The 19,646-nt window shown below is 37.4% G+C and overlaps 1 protein-coding gene across 1 annotated transcript; it reads left to right on the top strand.

Annotated features, from left to right (window-relative positions):
• Positions 1 to 11,374: 11,374 nt before the first annotated feature.
• LOC145048362 (CBL-interacting serine/threonine-protein kinase 11-like) lies at positions 11,375 to 13,114 on the top strand. The gene has a single exon (XM_078996823.1). The coding sequence runs from the start codon at positions 11,562 to 11,564 to the stop codon at positions 12,858 to 12,860; it is 1,299 nt and encodes a 432-aa protein (XP_078852949.1). The 5' UTR covers positions 11,375 to 11,561; the 3' UTR covers positions 12,861 to 13,114.
• Positions 13,115 to 19,646: the final 6,532 nt, after the last annotated feature.

Here is a 19,646-nt window from a genome sequence, read left to right as displayed (position 1 = left end):
CATCATTTTTCATGCAAGAAATATCCCGAAGCCCCGGTATCATTCCGGTAGATGACTAGGTCAACAACAACAACATTGATGCCTCTCATCTGTTTATCACACATCAACTATCTACCCATGTTCTACCGAACACATTAGTAGATAAAAATATATATTTTTATACACAGTTTAAAACATGTATAACATTCTCATTCAATACATATTCCACATAACAGATGATGCACACCCACATAACACGTATTTCATAGAGATTAAATCATATCTATGAGATAGAAGAAAGTGAATATACATTCACACACATAACAACAAAATTATACACATAACACATATTTCGTATAAAATACTTTATAATTATGCGTTAGAAGAAAGTAACTACACACTCACTTGATCAGAAGATGATCGGACATCACTACGACTTGTAGAAGTAGTATTCTTCAATAGATCTGGAAGATCTTCACAAAAACCGGGCTTCTTGCGGGCAGAGCTTCGTCTCGGGAATTGCACTTCTCGGGATCTTTGGGGCTTTGGAACTTGCTTCGGGGCTCGGGAATAATATCGGGGCTTCAGGATACTTCTGGCACGCAAAACGATGCAAAACGGGAGAAAGAGAAGAGAATTTGGCAAATGGAGTCGGCTGCCCTCGCAACCCTTTTATAGGAGGCTGAGGCCTCGCAATACACTAGGCGTACTGCCTTACACGGGGCGTACTGCCTCCGAAATCGTCACTGCTTACGTATCCAAAGAACTCAAGTGCGAGGCGTGTCATGCTTCGCTGTACGCTGGGCGTAACCCGGATAAGTCCGGTGACTCCCCTTCGGATAATGTCGGATTTAATAATTAAATTTAAATTTTAATTATTTAATAAATTTCGAACATTCGTATCTTCTTCATACGAACTCTGTTTTCGACGTTCTTTATATCCACGCGTAGTTGAGACTACACTCTACAATTTTCGTTTAGACTCCGTCGGCAAATTTTGACTTTATTTTTATTATTTATTTTTAGTAGGCCGGGACATGAAAACTCCGTTATAAAATCATAACTTCTTCATCTGACGCCCGTTTTCACCTATCTTTTCATCGTTTCACTACATTTAACGAGATATTCGATTCTCATTTAGATTGTTTCAGCTAAAAACTGCTCGATCTCAAATCGAGTATTCGGGCTGCATACTGCTAAGTCGAAACTTCGAAAAATAATAACTTCCTCATACGAAGTCCGATTTGGGCGTTCTTTTTATGCACGCTCTCAGTTTAATGAAAACTATGACTTTCGTTTAGACTATTAAGGATAAATATCGCTCTAACGTAAATTTCACTTTTTACGTCGTTTAGCGTTGTCGGTTCTGTCGCGAAACTTCGACAGGTCATAACTTCTTCGTTATAACTCGGATTTCGACATTCTTTATATATTCAGAAGCCTCATTTCAACTACTACAACATTATCCATAGATATCGAGCTTATCTAACATTTCATTTTGACGCTTATTTTTATTCTTAATTCAATTAAGTCACATAGTTAAGCACAAAACACATAATACTCAAATAATACACTTATATTATTTCAATACGGGTTACAAAGGTTAACCTAGACTATTATATCAACATTAATGACAAGCCCAGAAACACATGCGTTTCAGCTCACACAAGTTAGGGCTATGTGGGTATCAAGAGGCTGTAAAGGGGAGGTTAGGGAGGCCAATGATCCTTTAAATAGGGTGCAAAACCCCAAAAATTAGGGTTTCACCCTCCAGATCCTACTCGTCAAGTCTCTCATTGGACTCGGCGAGTAGGTCACTTAAAAACGTGGACCAACCCGCTGCTACTCGACGAGTCAGGCAACCAAATCATCGAGTAGACCTTGAAATCAAGAAAATTCTTATCTCAAAATCAATACCTAGGAATTGGGGCGTTACAAAGATTACATGCATGGACACTCTAATGACATGGGGACATGTTTGTCTAAAGTAGAAGGACCTAATGGTTAAAGACTTCACTTTAAGACATTATATATTTAAGGCTTGCATGCTTGAAATGTTGATCCATTCAGACCTCTTAAAACCGTAATATGCTTAGAGCATGCTACTCTTTCCCTTTTGTTCTTGTTTTCTTCAAGATTACTTGCAGTTTCATGCGCTCTTTAAGTTCATGTTGGTTATAAACTTAAGGTTTTAAGAGTTTATGGACTAGCATCTACATCAAGTTGAGTCATTGTTGGTGTCTCAAAGGTTCCATATTTTTCATCAACTTCCAAGCCTCCCAAGAGGACCTAAAGAACTACAGAGGTTGTCATTTCTTTACCTATTCTTTGGTTGATGTTTAAATATTTCTACAACTTGCAATGAGATCCTTGGTGGGTATAAAATGTTATGTTATGTTCAAAATTTTAAGTCTTCCGTTGCCATATTTTTCTAGTTTATGAAACTATTTTTGAACTAAAACCCAACAATGTTTACGTGTGTGTGTTTGTGTGTTTGTGTTAGGAAATAGTGAGGTGTTAGTGTTGAATTTCATTGATTTGGTAAATTTGTTGTCTGATTATCATGTACTAACCATATGTGTATGTGTGTTTTATGTAAGGAGAGATCTTGGTGGTGGTGTTGGGATTCAAGTTTGAAATTATTGAACAATGGATAAAAAGGCTTGTGGAAATGGCGGCGTTTGGTGGTGTTGGTTTATCGACAAATGGGGATTGAAAGGTGGTTAACATATGTAGGGAGGATGAAAGAAGAAGAAGATAAAGATGTGGGAGGGGATATTAGGTGGGGGGTTACTTGCATCTGATCCCACATCGACTGTGAAGGAGAATTAAACATTCATTATAAGGGTGTGGATACCTTCCCTATCACAATGCGTTTTAAAGTCGTGATGACAACAGATCCAATAATAACTCTATTGTTAAGCGTGCCTCGGCGAGAACAATTTAGGATGGGACACCCCCTCATAAGTTTTCATGTCGGGAACCCAAAACGGATAATATTGTTGATAAGTCTCATAAGGGGATAATGGGAATATTTATTAAATTAACTACTTATTAATGTAAAATTTAAGGAAATAACATTTTTTGATTTAAAGATAATTAACATGTTTATAGTAGGGAATTTCCAACCTGATTTACGCTCGAGACCCAACCTCATATATATCTTACATGGTATCAGAACCGGCGTCCACATCCTTATGGCTCAACATATCCTTGTCTAACGGCATTAAATCTCCGTCTCTGAAGGGGGTGTTATTATATCTCATATTGGTGTCACACTAATGGTGGTAATACATGCATGAATTCATCATGTTGTTCGTATTTAGTTGGAACCGACACATGATGCACCACCTCTTGATATGTTGGTTAATACATTGTAGTTGTGAAATACCGTTACACCCATTTATGGTGGTGTTTATATAATAGTACAAAGTCACTAAAGCATGATCATATGATATACTAGTCAATTTTCAATTCTGATATATTTAATTATTCTCATGTAAACTAACGGTACTATCTCTCTTATCCTTAGTCACCTGATCTCTATTTTAATCCATCTCCTATACCCTCCAAATAATAGCCTTGTGAACCCTTCTCTATTAACCTTCTATGCACAAAGGGTAACATATTTTTCAAGTGTCACCACATATGAATAACAAAAAAATGTGATTCAAGTAAACTAACATAAAACAAACTTATATTATTATACATATTATAATTAACTATGGCATTACATCATTAAAAAAACCATTGCTACATTGTTGCTCAGAAAAAAAATCATTAAGCATTCTTATTGATAATTTTCTTGCGTCCCTTTATATAACATTGATAGACTCGACAATGTTATATAACATACCCCAAGGAAACACCCCTTTTTCCATCCATGGCGACCAATTTTGTCTATCCATATACGGATATCATCAGTAAGTGAACATCATATATTGACCAAGTTATATTTAAAATCAGATTCTCTGTTAGCTTTGCATGTCTCAGAAGAACAAAATTTTGATTGTATCTTGTTTTCCAATATTTATTCACATATTCCATCTTCAAATGTTTATAACAAACTCCGTGATATACACTTAGAGACATAATGTGGATAGTCATGTCAATGGAAATTTCCATATCATATATGATGGATAAAGGGTTCATATCTCCAATACATTCTTTTAAGATTGGATAAAAACCCATATCTATGATTCCCCAAATTATGTTTTTTCCAACATCAAATGCAAGTCGGAGGATTAGGTTGTTGTCCATGGCTAACTCTAGGAACATAATTCTCAACTACTTACCTTTCAGGTGGAACCATTATTGAAAAAAGGGGATGGAAGCATGTTTGAAATATTCAACTCTACAAAATATTAGATAAGTAATCAAATCCCAAAACTTTTTAACAACTACAAAAAATGTTTGGAAAATAATATTCATATCACATAACGGCTTACAATGAAAAAGTATTCAAGTTGATTGTTGTCATTTGTCTTTAAAGTTCTTATTTTCTAAATTGTAACAATATAAAGGGGGTCTTAGAAAGCTTTCTTTAAGGGACACACTCAATAAATCTAGAACATACAATGTGGCCCTCCATGTTTGCCGGTAAAAAATATGAGCACTAAAGCCGTCATTTAGAGTTTATAGTATTTGCTTTCCCTACATCATATTTCATATACTATCACCTAATATGCCCTTTCAATAAGTAAACAACACCTTATGGTTGGTTTGGTGATGATGGACACATAACTATATGTTTAAGTAAGTGTGATAATTTTTGAACTTGAAAAGTCTTTGTTGTAGCTCTTAGCCGTCATTTACAATCTTTAACAAAGCATCTGTTAGTAGAATGTCTTCCGTCCTTGAGAGGTTCCTGTAAAGAAAGATTAGATGCAAACGATGTGGCTGAGGCTCGAGTTGGACTCGATTCCCTTAAACAGATTCGTCATCTGTTCCCAGGGTACAATAACCTAAATAGTATTGTGTACTGCCGGAGATAACCACTTGCCTGAAAGAATCGCTGGAAGCAGGAATGCAGAGAAGGAAGAAGAAGAGTGAATTCATTCGTGTGTCTGAATGAGAAGGCAATGGTCTTCTTTTATAGTCGAATTGTGAAATGGAAACAAATCACTAATTGATTGAGCGTTTAATGGCAATAAATATCATTAATTACGCAATTAATGCATCCGTTACAAAATTCAAAAATAGGGACCAAAACTGTCAAGTTTAGCAAAAACAAGGGGAGCGCGCGCCCGAGTTTTCGGAGCTGCATTCGTGTCTGCAGGTCGCGCCCATGCACGAGTTCGGTGTTTTTGGTCTACGGAACCAAGATTTGCACCCCCCTGCGCGCGGGTAGGAATTGTAGCATAATCATAGACACAAGCTTGTAAGCCTTCCATGCAATGAAGCTTATAAACCTTGTTGAGTTTGGTCTCTCTACCAATATGGGACTTATTCCCACATTCTTCTCTTTTGCTAAACTTATTCTAAAATACCCATCTTTGAGTATCGATATCTCATTCACTTATACTCTATTTTGGACATATAATATATCGTTTCGAAATCCTCATGAAGGAGAACACAAACCCACTTAGAGTTCGTTATATGTACAACATATATGTCCAAAGTTAGTAAAAAATATAAATATTTTTACTAAATTTCCAACAATCCCCCACATGAATGGAGATCAATCTCTGCACATCCAATTTCCAGACGAAATTTTCAACAGTTGAATCTTGCATAGGATAGGTAGGTATTACCCTTTGAACCTTCCCTTAAGAAGTTACACTTAATCTCCTAGCAGTTAGTAGATCTCGATGTCTTTGAACTAGGCTGCCGTTTATTCCCTTCGAAGCAACCCCACTTCTCTCTCACATAGGTGATTCCAAGAATCATTAAAAACCATATGTTTAGCCTAATTTGGTCACTACATAAAGGAATGGACTAGGATGAAATGTTAACTTCCCCCACAGTGACCTGCCCCACTCATACAATTAGGTTATCCTTTTGAACCTAGATCTTGGGATCTCCAGTCTTCTGGGTAAGGTTTCCTTCGTATGAATTTATTCATTCATGGGCTTTAGTCCCATTCCTCTTGACGACTTATAAACTACATCTCTACTCAAGCCTTTTGTAAGCGGATACGCAATGTTATCCTTTGACTTCACCCAGTCAACCGTGATAACTCCCGTAGAGATTAGTTGTCGTATCGTTTTATGTCTACGTCTAATGTGCCTTGATTTCCCATTATACATTGTACTTTGAGCTTTACCAATTGCTGATTGGTTATCACAATGTATACTTATGGCCGTTACCGGCTTAGGCCATTCGGGAATGTCCTCTACAAATTGACGTAGCCACTCCGCCTCTTCAGCACAAATATCTAAGGCGATAAATTCAGATTCCATCGTAGATCTAGATATAACTGTTTGCTTGGATGATTTCCATGCTACAGTAGCACCTCCAAGTGTAAACACATATCCACTTGTAGATCTGGAATCTTTTATGTCAGATATCCAATTTGCATCCGTGTATCCTTCAATAACTATTGGATGTCTGCCGTAATGCAGTCCATATTATAGCGTGTATCTCACATACCTCAGCAACCTAGTAATACTCTTCCAGTGTTCAGAACTAGGTTTACTAGTGTATCTACTTAGTCTACTCACAACATATGCTAAGTCAGGTCTGGTACAACTCATTAGATACATCAAACTGCCAATAATTCTTGAATATTCCACTTGATTAACACTATCACCTCTATTTTCACGTAGATGTTGACTAGTGTCAATTGGAGTTCTAGCTATGCTAGTATCTCCCTTAGCAAATTTTTCTAGAATTTTATCCACATAGTGTGTTTGACTCAAAATCAAACCACTTTGGGTTCTTGTGATCTTCACTCCAAGAATCACATCTGCTAAACCCATATCTTTCATGTCGAACCTGGATTTCAACATATCCTTCGTGGATCTTATTATCTTGTCATCACTACCAATGATAAGCATATCATCAACATACAAACACAATATGACATATCCATGAGTGGTGTTTTCACATAGATACACTTATCACACTCATTGATGCTAAAGCCACTTTCCATCCTGACTTGATCAAACTTTTGATGCCATTGTTTCGGAGCTTGTTTTAATCCATATAGAGACTTAACAAGTTTACAAACCTTGTTCTCCTGTCCTGAGGCAATGAATCCTTCAGGTTGCTCCATATAAATTTCTTCTTCCAACTCCCCATTTAGGAAAGCTGTTTTCACATCCATTTGATGAACTTGCAAGTTTCTGATAGCTGCAATGGCAAGAACTAATCTAATGGATGTTATCTCCGTTACCGACGAATAGGTATCAAAGTCGTCTAGACCTTCCTTTTGTCTATAACCTTTGATTACTAGTCTTGCCTTGTATTTATCAATATTGCCATCAGGTTTCATCTTTCTCTTAAAGATCCAACGGTAACCTAGTGGCTTGCTACATGGAGGTAGATCTACTAGTTCCCATGTATGATTTTGTAAGATAGATTCTACCTCATTTTTGATGGCTTCTTTCCATCGAGGTCCTTCAGAAGAAGTTACCGCCTCTTGGTAGGTTTTAGGTTCACTTTCCACCACATAGGTGAAAAAATCATCACCATATGATTTTTCAACTCTAGCCCTCTTACTTCTTCTGGGTTCTATATCTTCCTCCTCGGATTGAGCTTGTTCTTCCTCTCGAACAGCTTCGTTATTTGGTAAAGATGGGCTTTTAACTTCCTTGTTCAAACAAGGAAACACATCTTTAAAGAATGAAGCATTCCTTGATTCCATTATGGTATTCTTGTGTATTTCAGGATTCTTAGAATCATGCACAAAGAACTGATAAGCACTACTACTTTGTGCATACCCAATGAATACACAATCCACTGTTTTAGGCCCTAACTTTTGTACCTTAGGTGGTGGCACTACCACTTTAGCTAGGCACCCCCACACTCGTAAGTACTTATACGATGGCTTTCTACCCATCCAAAGTTCATACGATGTTTCATTCTTTTCTTTGCAAGGTATCTTATTTAAAAGATAGTTAGCTGACAAAATAGCTTCCCCCCACATTGACTGGTTTGCACATGAACTAATTATCATGGCATTGATCATTTCTTTCAAGGTACGGTTCTTTCTTTCAGCAATTCCATTGGATTGAGGTGAATAGGGTGATGTAAATTGATGACGAATTCCATTTTTAGCACAAAAATCAGCATAGGGAGAAACATATTCCCCACCCCTATCACTTCTAACCACTTTAATTCTCTTGTTGAGTTGATTCTCAACTTCATTTTTGTACAAGACAAACTTGTCTATTGCTTCATCTTTACTCTTAAGTAAATATATGTAGCAATATTTCGTGCTATCATCGATGAATGTAATGAAGTATTTGTTCCCACCTTGAGTAGGAATTGACTTTAGATCACACACATCAGTGTGAATTAAATCACGAGGTTTGGTGTTTCTTTTTATTGTTTGGAAAGACAATCTAGTTTGTTTAGCTTCAACACATGTGGGGCATTTGTGATTTGAGTCAATATTAAGTTTTGGTATGTATTCTAGTTTAATTAATCGCTTAATTGAATTGTAATTTACATGTCCTAAGCGACCATGCCAAACATTTGAACACTCAAGCAAATAAGAAGAACTAGAACTTTCATTATTCATTTTGTTTGTCACCATTGCATTCAATTTGAACATGCCATTTAAGGCATATCCTTTTCCCACAAACATACCATTTTTGGACAAAACAAACTTGTCCGAATCAAACACTAGCTTAAAACCAAATTGGTTCAACAAACTACTCGACACTAGATTCTTACGAAGTTCAGGAACATATAAGACATCCTTAAGCTTCAATTCTTTCCCCGAAGTCATTTTTAGAATGACATCACCAACACCTTTGATATCCGCGGTAGCAGCATTTCCCATGTAGATCTTTTCACCATCTTCAACTTCTTTGTAAGTGTTGAAAACACTTTTATCATGACACACATGACGAGTAGCTCCCGTGTCAATCCGCCACTCCTTTGAATTTGTATTCATAAGATTCACTTCAGAAATCAAAGTTGTGAGATCAGTTATCATGGCCACCAACTCCATGTTATCATTCACCATGTTTGCTTGACGGTTTTCCCTCTTAGGTTGAGGGCACTCCGAAGCCTTGTGACCCGGTTGGCCACAATTATAGCACTTGAACTTCTTCTTGAAAGTTCCTGCCTTGGGGCCTAGGTTTTTGCCCTTTGCTTTCCCTTTGTGAGGTCCCTTGCCTTTGCTTTTGGAAGTTTGACCAGCTTCCACCATATGAACCTTAGAAGATTCAACTTCACTGCCTTTCTTCAAGGCCATTCTATTGTCTTCTTCAATGCGAAGACGCACCACCAGTTCCTCCACAGACATCTCCTTTCGCTTATGCTTAAGGTAATTTTTGAAGTCTATCCAACCATAAGGAAGCTTTTCAACCATTGATGCAACTTGGAATGATTCATTAAGATCCATCCCTTCTGCATTGTTATCATGTATGATGACCTGAAGGTCTTGGACTTGACTCATAACAGATTTCAAGTCAACCATTTTGTTTTCCAAGAACTTAGCAACAATATGCTTCTTAGTTCCAGCATCTTCTGTCTTATACTTCCTTTCCAACGACTCCCATAGTTCCTTAGCATTTGCAACTTTACAATAAACATTGTAAAGTGCATCTGTTAGCCCATTCAACACATAGTTGTGGCACAAAAATTCTGAATGCTTCCATGCATCCACAAAAGTCACAGATTGAGCATCAGCCTGCCCCTCAGCAATTACAGGAGCAATTTCTGTTAGGAACCGAGCCATATTCAAGGTGGTCAAGTAGAACAGCATCTTCTGTTGCCACCTCTTGAAGTTCAGACCAGAAAATTTTCCAGATCTTTCAGCATGATTAGCCATGATGTTTGGAACCGGTGCATTTGAGTTCACAGCAGGGGTAACACCAACAGCAGGAGTTCCAGTACCAACGGGAGTTGCAGACATTCTGAAAGAATCGTAACGACAATCAAATATATTATTACAAGAAAAAAAAACAATAGAAACTCGATTTTAGAATAAAAGAACAGAAAAAGAACCCCCAAAAAAAATGGATACGTGAATAAATGTTTGTAAAAACGTGATACGTGAATAAATGTTGTAGCTACTGAAACTTTAAGTTTTTAGGTTGATAATTCGAATTAATATATAATTTAAACTTCAAAGCCACCAACTTAACCAACCTAAAAAAAATTGACATTGTTAGTTGACAATTCTATTCGCTTCCACAACAAACTATTACTTTAAAAAACCAATTACATATATTCAGTTTTTCAAGAATAGAAATCTAGATTTCAAGATCCTCTAAATAATTTTTGAAAAACTCTTCACAATAGACCAAAAATGGATACAAATGTTGAATTTAGTTAGTCGAGAGTATCACTCTAAAATGTCATTGTTAATTTGGAATAAACTCATGTCACATATGAAATATTGGATGTTAGATTTTGAAATACTTTTATACCAATTATTTATTGACTCTGAAATGTACTTAAATAGTTTGAAAAGTGACATTTTAGGGGAAAAAATGTTATTTTAACAAAAATTGTTAATAAAATTGTTTATAAAAGTTAGTTTAGTTATATCTCAATCAAGGTTGTCAAGATCGGGATCCTACTTACGATAAATTTTGGGTTTGCAAGATTGAGATCGTAAGATCGGAATCGAGATCCTAAGATCCCACAAAATAGAATATAATTTTAATTTATAATATTTAATCATGAAAACTATTTCAAACATTTAGTTTTTCATTCAAAAGTTATAAAAACTTCAAAATATTAGTCATAAGTCACAATAAAAAATGATAAATGGTAGATTGGTAAAAGATAAAAGACATAAAGTGGTAAAAAAAAATTCATTTGCAAAAAAAAAAAAAATAATAAAAAAATAAAATAAATAAAGAAAGGTAGGATCGGATCGGATCTCGATCCTACGATCCTACCTACGATCTTACGATCTTACCTGCGATCCTACCCCAAATACGATCATTTTACGATCCGGATCGTTTTTCATACCTAGGATCGTAGGATCGTACGATCCTACGATCAGGATCGCGATTTTGACAACTATGATCTCAATTAAATGACCATGAGAATTAATAAGATGAAAATGACTAATGGAATATTGGAATGGGATATAGATATTAGTTTTTAAGGAAATAATTTTAAGATTGCCATAAGAAGAATTATGATAATGATTTATTGACGTACACCCACGTCTCTTGTTAAAAAAAAATTAAAATATTTAAAATGTGAAAAATAAATAAAACATACAGCGAATGCTCCGCTGGTATATAGGTCACACACAGACAATTAAACCGTCAAATTTGTCTGCCCAACAAAAAACAATCAGAAATTCGAATTGGAAAACCCCAAAATCTGCTCCGATCTCCGTCAATCTTCCATAATTCTATTGAAATTTCACCCCCCTCCAACTCCGATACGATCTCTGGTGTCGCTGGGTTGATACACCAGAGGTCGACGCAAATATTGTGCCCGGCATGGCCTCTTCGGCGGCCAAATCCTTATTCGGGAAGTATGATGTCGGAAAACTCCTCGGCTGCGGCGCTTTCGCTAAGGTGTACCATGCTAGGGACATCAAAAATGGTCACAGCGTTGCTATTAAGGTAATCAATAAGCATAAAATCGCTCATAACGCTCATCTTGTGTCGAACGTGAAGCGCGAGATCGATATTATGCGGCGGCTCCGGCATCCGAACATTGTTAAATTGTATGAAGTTATGGCGACGAAGACGAAGATCTATTTCGTGATGGAGTTTGTTAAAGGCGGTGAGTTGTTCGCCAAGGTTGCGAAAGGTCGTTTATCTGAATCGCATAGCCGGAAGTACTTTCAACAATTGATCTCTGCCATCGGATATTGTCATTCTCGTGGAGTTTATCATAGAGATCTGAAACCTGAGAATCTCCTCATCGACGAGAACGGAGATCTGAAGGTTACGGATTTTGGGTTGAGTGCTGTTACAGGTCAGATCCGAGCCGATGGCTTGTTACATACACTGTGTGGCACGCCATCGTACGTCGCACCGGAAATTCTCACGAAGAGAGGGTATGACGGAGCGAAGGCGGATATCTGGTCATGCGGTGTCATCCTGTTCGTGTTGAACGCTGCTTTCCTGCCGTTCAATGACGCAAACCTCATGATGATGTATAAGAAGATCTACAAAGGCGAATACAAGTGCCCTAAATGGATGTCACATGATCTCAAGCGGTTTTTATCTCGTCTTCTTGACACAAAACCAGAGACGAGGATCACCGTCGATGAGATCAAAACCGATCCGTGGTTCAGGAAAGGATACAAAGAATTAAAGCTAGAAGACGACATACAAATTGTCGGCAGACCAGAAGAAGACGATAAATCAACGTCGTTGAACGCCTTCGATATAATATCATTTTCCTCCGGTTTAAACCTCTCTCCTTTGTTTGATGGCACAAGTTGCTCACCGGGAAAAGGTGAAAGGCTGGTGGTGGCCGAGTCGCCGGAGAAAATCATCGAGAAAGTTGAGGAGATTGTAAAGGAGGCAAACGTGAGGATCCAGAAACGAAAGGAATGGGGTGTCGATTTGGTAAACCGGAATGGTAAGTACGCAATCGGATTGGAGGTTTTCCGGTTGACGGAAAACTTAGTGGTGGTGGAGGTTCAAAGTAGCGGTGGAGGTACAGATTTCTACGATGAGTTGTGGAATAACAAAATTAGATCGGAGTTGTTTGATCGGCGGCATGTACAGGTACCGACAACTAGTGGCTCGCCGGCGGGGTACGTGTCGGAAGTATGTACCTGATCCTTCGTATATTTACTCACATCTTTGTTTTTTTTCAAATAATTTTTTTGTACCTTGTAGGAAAAAAACATAGCTTTTGTTAGTTTGTTGATGGAGAAAATTGTAATTTATGATTTTGTACATTACATGACACTTGCCACATAAATATTTGGGGGCAATTGTAAGTTTGGTTTTGTGTTGTAAAACAGATGTTGTATGGGCTTTGTGATGCTACAACAAGAAATAAAGAAAGCTGATTTTTTGTTTCCATTAAAGATTTACTAATTTACCGATTAGGGAAGAGGTGATTTTTTGCCTAATTTACCGATTAGGCAAGATCGTGTGTGTGCCATGATGATAAATGAAGAGCAAATTATTACAAATGTTGCTTTTAAAACCCCTTGTGATGTGATATTAACACATTGATAGTGCTTGTTTAACATTGTATAAAGATTTGCGAATTTATACATGTGTTTGGTTTATTGTGTCAACAAATCGTGGAAGTTGGTGAATATAAAGTGCCTCGTAAAGGTTGCAATGTAGAAATGCAATTTTGATATCGGATTGATAAATATGCGGCGAATAAGAGATGATCATGCTAAAATGGTGTGGATTGTGGTCTATTTAACCACCAAACTAAACATCTCATCATAATCGACACTTATTGCTTATGTCTTGTGGATGACCACTAAAATGGTTTACAATGTTAGAGTGACCCATTAGAGTTGAATTTGTGTCATTATAGCCACATTTAAATTGTAATGAATGATTGGTCTATATGTGGGTATGGGTACCAAATCTCGTATCTAAATTTCACTTAATCCCTTAAATTCTTCGTGCATGGCTGCATTGCGACGACTGTGAGTAAAAGGGAAATAAGTAATATGGTTGAGTTTTGGAGGTTTCATGGTTGCTAGTGTCACACCCCCAAACCGGAACGGTGGAAACGTTCGGGGTTTGTGCATATCATGTACAGTATCACAACAATTGTATAATAGTAAAGTAAAAGACAACCATTGCATTGATAAAAATTGTTTACATTGTATTTGCTACATTGTTTGTATAACATCAAAATATATATCAAAAACTCTAGACGAGACACCATAGATGCTCCGTCTTCTCAAAAACCTGTAGTGTACATGTCTATTGGTTTCCTGAGAATACAAGTAAATTTGAAGGTGTATCAATATTTAAGTTGGTGAGTTCATAAGTATGTTTTTGAAATGGAAAACTTGTTATTATTCCTTGAAATGTGTTAACATGTTCCTCCAGAAAATCCAATATTTTCTTTAGTAATGAAAAGTAGTCTTAGGCCTTAAGACTAAAATGTATGTTTGTTACTGTACTCTGTAATATTATATGTAGTCTTATTAATGAATAAAATCATATCATATATGTTTTCCCTAAACTGTATGTAGTACCAGTTGATGGGTTTTACACAAAATAACATCTTATGTGCTAATGCAAACCCTAATGCTTGGATCTAGGCTTCTCTATTGTACATGTTATTCATCCAAGACTTGCAAACCCTAGATCTAGTGTATATAATCAAAACAAACATAACAAATCAGATCTAGATGATTACATCTTGTTGAAAGCTTGAATCTTCTTGTCCTTGGAGCTTAGAGTCACAAATCTCACTCCTCTAATGGCTTATTGTGACATCCCCATTTTCACGGCCAGAAAAGACCGATTTTGTTTATGCTTGTTTGAAAATCATATTAGCATTTTAAGTAAAAGTGTTGCGGAATTTATCCCAAAAAAAAATATGATAAAGATTTATCAAAAACATTTCCAAAGAAATGTATTTCATTAAAAGACTCGGGATGTCATGTTCGATACATATCAAAAGCATAACCAGTACAACATAAGCCTTACTACATTATTTCGTATTTACAAGACTATAATCCCTTATCTCTCATCCAAACATTTATGCTTATGTGCTACCTGTAATGCAAGAAACTGAGTGGGTCAGGCTTGGGAGCCTGGTGAGCACATAGGGTTTTCAACCCACAATAAATAAGTTTATTAACTTTATCAAACCAAACAAACCCGATTGCCCGTTCCCGTTATCCTCACTTTACGTCCCTAAAACATCTAACACAAGGGACTTAGTCTAAGGATTTTCATCGGGGTGACAACACATGCTTCGGGGATTCCTCAGCAATTCATGTCAAATAAGGCAACCATGTGGAGGATGGAGTACTATTGGTAAACACATAGTTCAAATAAACACCTACAGGTTGCGAGTCTGCTAGCGTTTCACTGGACTGTCTAGAATAGTCCGTGGTCGTCATCTATACTCCGCTAGATGACTGGATCATCAATAACATCTATAACGAGGCCTCTCATTATTTTATTTGGTCATACAACAACTATTACATCTACCCATGTTTTACCCAACACATTTTGTAGATATATAAAATACATATACAATTTAAATCATTTAAAACATGTATAACATCATCCATAAAACATAGATAGCAAGTATACAGATAATATGCACACACAACACGTAATTTATATAAAATACTTCATATCTATGTGTAAGATGAAAGTAACTAGGCACTCACCTGATAAGGTTATGATTTTGTCTATATACTTGCCGTCTATGAAGTATTTAATATAAATTACATGCTATGTGTGCATATTGTCTATATACTTGCCGTCTATGCTGGGTGAATGATTTTTATATATGTTTTAAATGATTTATAAACTGTATATGTATTTTATATCTACAGAATGTGCTGGGTAAAACATGGGTAGATGAAATAGTTGTTGTGTGGCAAAAACAAAATAATGAGAGGTGATATAGACCATGAGATAAGGGTGAGAGGTGAACCATGACAGAAGCCTTTTACCTAAGTGTTGGCCCTGTCATCCAGCAGAGTATGGATGATAACCACGGACTATTCTAGACAGTCCAGTGGAACACTAGCAGGCTTGCAACTTGTAGGTGTTATTTGAAGTGTGTATTCACCAGTTGTACTCTAAAAACCCATTGACATGTATTGCGAGTGGATTTTCGGAAACAATATTGTCGATAAACGAGATAAAAACCCATTGACATGTATTGCAAGTGGATTCTCATAAATGATACTGTCGATAAACGAGTTAACCCTGGCAGCTATGGATTTAGTGCCTGATGAGCAAACCCTGACAACTATGGATTTAGTGTCTGTTTAGTAAACCCTAGCAACGATGGATTTCGTGCCTATTCCTTAGGATAATCCTTAGGAAAGAATGAACGAGGAATAGCTGATTCTTAGGGTAAATCCTTAAGAGTAAAGAAGATAATGGGGATGGGTAATTAAGTTAATGGTTAATGATTAAACATAATAATTATATTATTATGGGTTGAAAACCCTATGTACTCACCAGGTTTCCCAACCTGACCCACTCAGTTTATTTATATCACAGGTGTTGATATGAAGTCACATTACACTTAGAGATTAATGAGATATAAATCACTAGTGATAATGAATGTAAGTTCTTTTTATGCTTATGTTTCTGTATTGATGATGACATCCCAAATGTTTTAAAATGAATAAAAATACTTTTCTTCATGAATGCCTTGATAACGTATTTATCATGTTTTACTAGGAACAAATTCCACCATTCTACCACCACCAGCCGCCACTTCGGGTTGTTGTGTGTATGTTTGGGTGTTGGATTAACTTTTCGTGTAAACCAAGAGGCTTTGGATGGTGTTTGGACCTAAAATTTATGACTCTCGCCTCGGATCGCCGCCAAACACCATTGTCTAAGGTGGCATTGGGTGGTGCCTGACTTTTTAAACATTAAATTACATAAACAGTTAAATTTAGCCCGAGTGGCACGAGTTTGGGGTTGGAAACCTTAATTAGGGTTTAGAAAACCCTATTTTGGAGTTGGTTGGGACACGCGTTAAAGCTGTTAATTAAACTTTAAATAATACTTAATAATGCCCCTACAATTAACTTAATGTAATATTAGACTTAATGGATTAAGTCCTTAAGGGGTTAAGTGTGGAACACTAACCCTAGTTATCATTTTATCTAAAAATCCCCTAGAATCGGGGTTCTCTGTTTTAGACAATGATCGGGCGCGTATTTGGGCTATTGATAGGATTATTATTATACCCGAGAATGACTAAGTCAAACCTTAACCAGTCCTACCCTTAGGTGATTAAGTACTGAATGGGTTAAGTGTTCTTACTTAACCTTAATCGTCATTTTATGTGAAACCCTAATTGCTATTTCATGTGAGGCGGTCACTGTTGCAAGTGACTATGACCTATGATTGGGTATTGACTCAAGAATCTTTTTGTAGGTGATTGGAAGTGAGTTTAAGCTGGTAGAGTTATTCGTTGCTACAGTGGTTATTTACACGCATATTAAGGTGAGTTTCTCCTTACGGTACCCGTGGGTCGAAAGAAACAATGTCGGCCCACTTGTTTTGGTTATCTGCTAGTAGAAGGATGCACTTGGGACTGTATATAGTCATGTAGGATAGCTTGATGACTTTTGATCTAAGATCTCTTACTTGTTCCTTGTTGTTTGTGGTTCTAGAGTAGGATCACATGTCCAGGTGACTATCTCACATCTGAGTAGATTCCACCATGCATCCGTTGACCCCATACCAGGTGGGGTCTGATGAGTATATTGTATGCTAGTTATCTGTATGTGTTTTTATGATTATCGGGTACGACTCGATGTTGGGCGGGGCCCGAAGGCTAGTATGTATGCTATTTATCTCTGTGATTATGGCATGTGTTGTGTGTTTATATGTTTATATATTTATACCAGGTGGGGCCCGATGCCAGGCAGGGCCTGATGACTGACAGAGTTGTATATTGAGCGGGGCTTGATGCCAGGAGTGCCCCATGCTAGATGGGCCCCGATGTCGGACGGGGTCCAATGTCGGGCGAGACCCGATTACAGGTGGGGCCCAGTTTATGTTGATATGTGGTATTTGGGGGAAACTCACTAAGTTTTATGCTTATCCAGATGCTTATTCTTTCAGGTATCGTTGGAGTGTATGGGAAGGCGAAAGGCGGGAAAGTACACACGCATCAACAACATTGAGGATTTCCCATTTTCTATAAAACTCTTATTTTGAATAAACGTAAATTGGAATAAATGGTTTTCTTAATAATGGATTTATAAATTGAAAAGTTTTCACCTTAATAAAAATGAGAAATTTTAGTTATGAAAATGGGACGTTACACTTACGGTTTGAACTACCACCAAATGATGTTGTAGACAAACAAAATCTCAAACGGGTTCAACCAGATGCATAACATCCTAGAACTTTAGAATATATACCACAACATAAGTTGGTCTTCCTGATAAAGACCAAGTGAACTCAAAAGTTATTTCTAATCCCATATGGAGACCTTGGAAACCTCCTAATCATAACAACTTGTAATAATCAAGAACCACGATGTAGATGCACAAGAAATAATTCTGACAGTCCATCCATAACACCAACTGCCTATCTAAAAATGGGCTTTCACACTCCTCGCTTGAAATCCCCAACTTTCATTTCATCGCAAGAATCATTCATAAATACAAAAATACATCTTTATCATAGTCGAGGTACGCCAGAGACAACAAAAGTTGTTGCTTCCGCCTCAATTCCATCAACCAGCACCTGGCCTACCTATATCCGAAGAAAATTGGCCCTTGATCTTTTCTCAAGGCATCTATACCACAGGAATCCTTTGTACATTTCCACCCTGCCATACTGTCGCCAAAAAACCGCAACCATTTAGCCTTGTGTTGGGTCTACACCCCAACTCTGAAGATCACATGTCTACTTTGTCTTTCCTTCGAACACGCAAGATGGAAGAACATAACCTCGTTGTGGATAACGACATTCCAATCCATCTGTCAACCACTCAACTTCCAGTTGCAATCCTCAAGCCAGTTATAACAATCATTTCCTTCTTGAGTCCCATGAATCAAATGCACAACCTCGAGTAAGTCCCTCGAGACCTCAAAACCAACTAACTCACCTTGGTCTGCAACATTCAAACCCAACTGACATGGCCACTAAGGCCACAAACAATCACCAATCCCATTCTCATGCCTGAACAACCTTAACCAAAACATTGATAGATATGGAAACACTACCAGAAATCATGGTATCAAATCATGCTATCTTCCCCAATAGTCATCTCATCAGTCCTCCATCTTCACAATCTGCAAAGTTGCAGTTCACTTCTTTAACTTGGCAATTAGCCTACCGGTAATCCAATCCACAATATCCGATAAATCTTCCTGCAATATCTGTGAAGCCTCAATGGTAATCATTTCTTGCATCTGATCAACAATCCACCCTGGCCTATTACGGCTATCAGCTCCAGATACTGAATCAAATCCCCTCGTGCGCTCCATACTGAATCGAACCAAAATACATCAGAATGCCACAATACACATTGCTACAACCATATGACAAGACTACCCCTCGGGGTTTGTGAATTCCTTGTGATGCGTACGCGTCCTGTTTTTTCAGTAGTACGGGCCCATACTACCTTCTACACCTACTCGTATTTGTCTCAAGGATCACCACAACCACTCAAAACCAATAAAACAACTAGGATACACATACATCCTATCCTCACTCCCAAATGAGTGGCTAATCATGCCTCATCTGGACGACTGCTCACACACCTACTCACCCATAATGACACTCACAACATTTACCAAAAAGCACATCATGAGTACTACATACTCCATAGGCTATCTTAGGATCCACACCTCATCCTGACATCAACTGCCGAACGACCCCCATTGGTGACAGTTAACTACTTTATGAATACAA

This window comes from Lactuca saligna, chromosome 5, assembly GCF_052625555.1.
Source record: "Lactuca saligna cultivar CGN05327 chromosome 5, ASM5262555v1, whole genome shotgun sequence".
Taxonomy (NCBI): domain Eukaryota; kingdom Viridiplantae; phylum Streptophyta; class Magnoliopsida; order Asterales; family Asteraceae; genus Lactuca; species Lactuca saligna.
This window is presented reverse-complemented; position numbering and strand designations above follow the sequence as displayed.

What these genes read in the sequence shown, in the direction of transcription:
- LOC145048362 (XM_078996823.1), top strand. Translation starts at nt 11,562, where the DNA reads ATGGCCTCTTCGGCGGCCAAATCCTTATTCGGGAAGTATGATGTCGGA.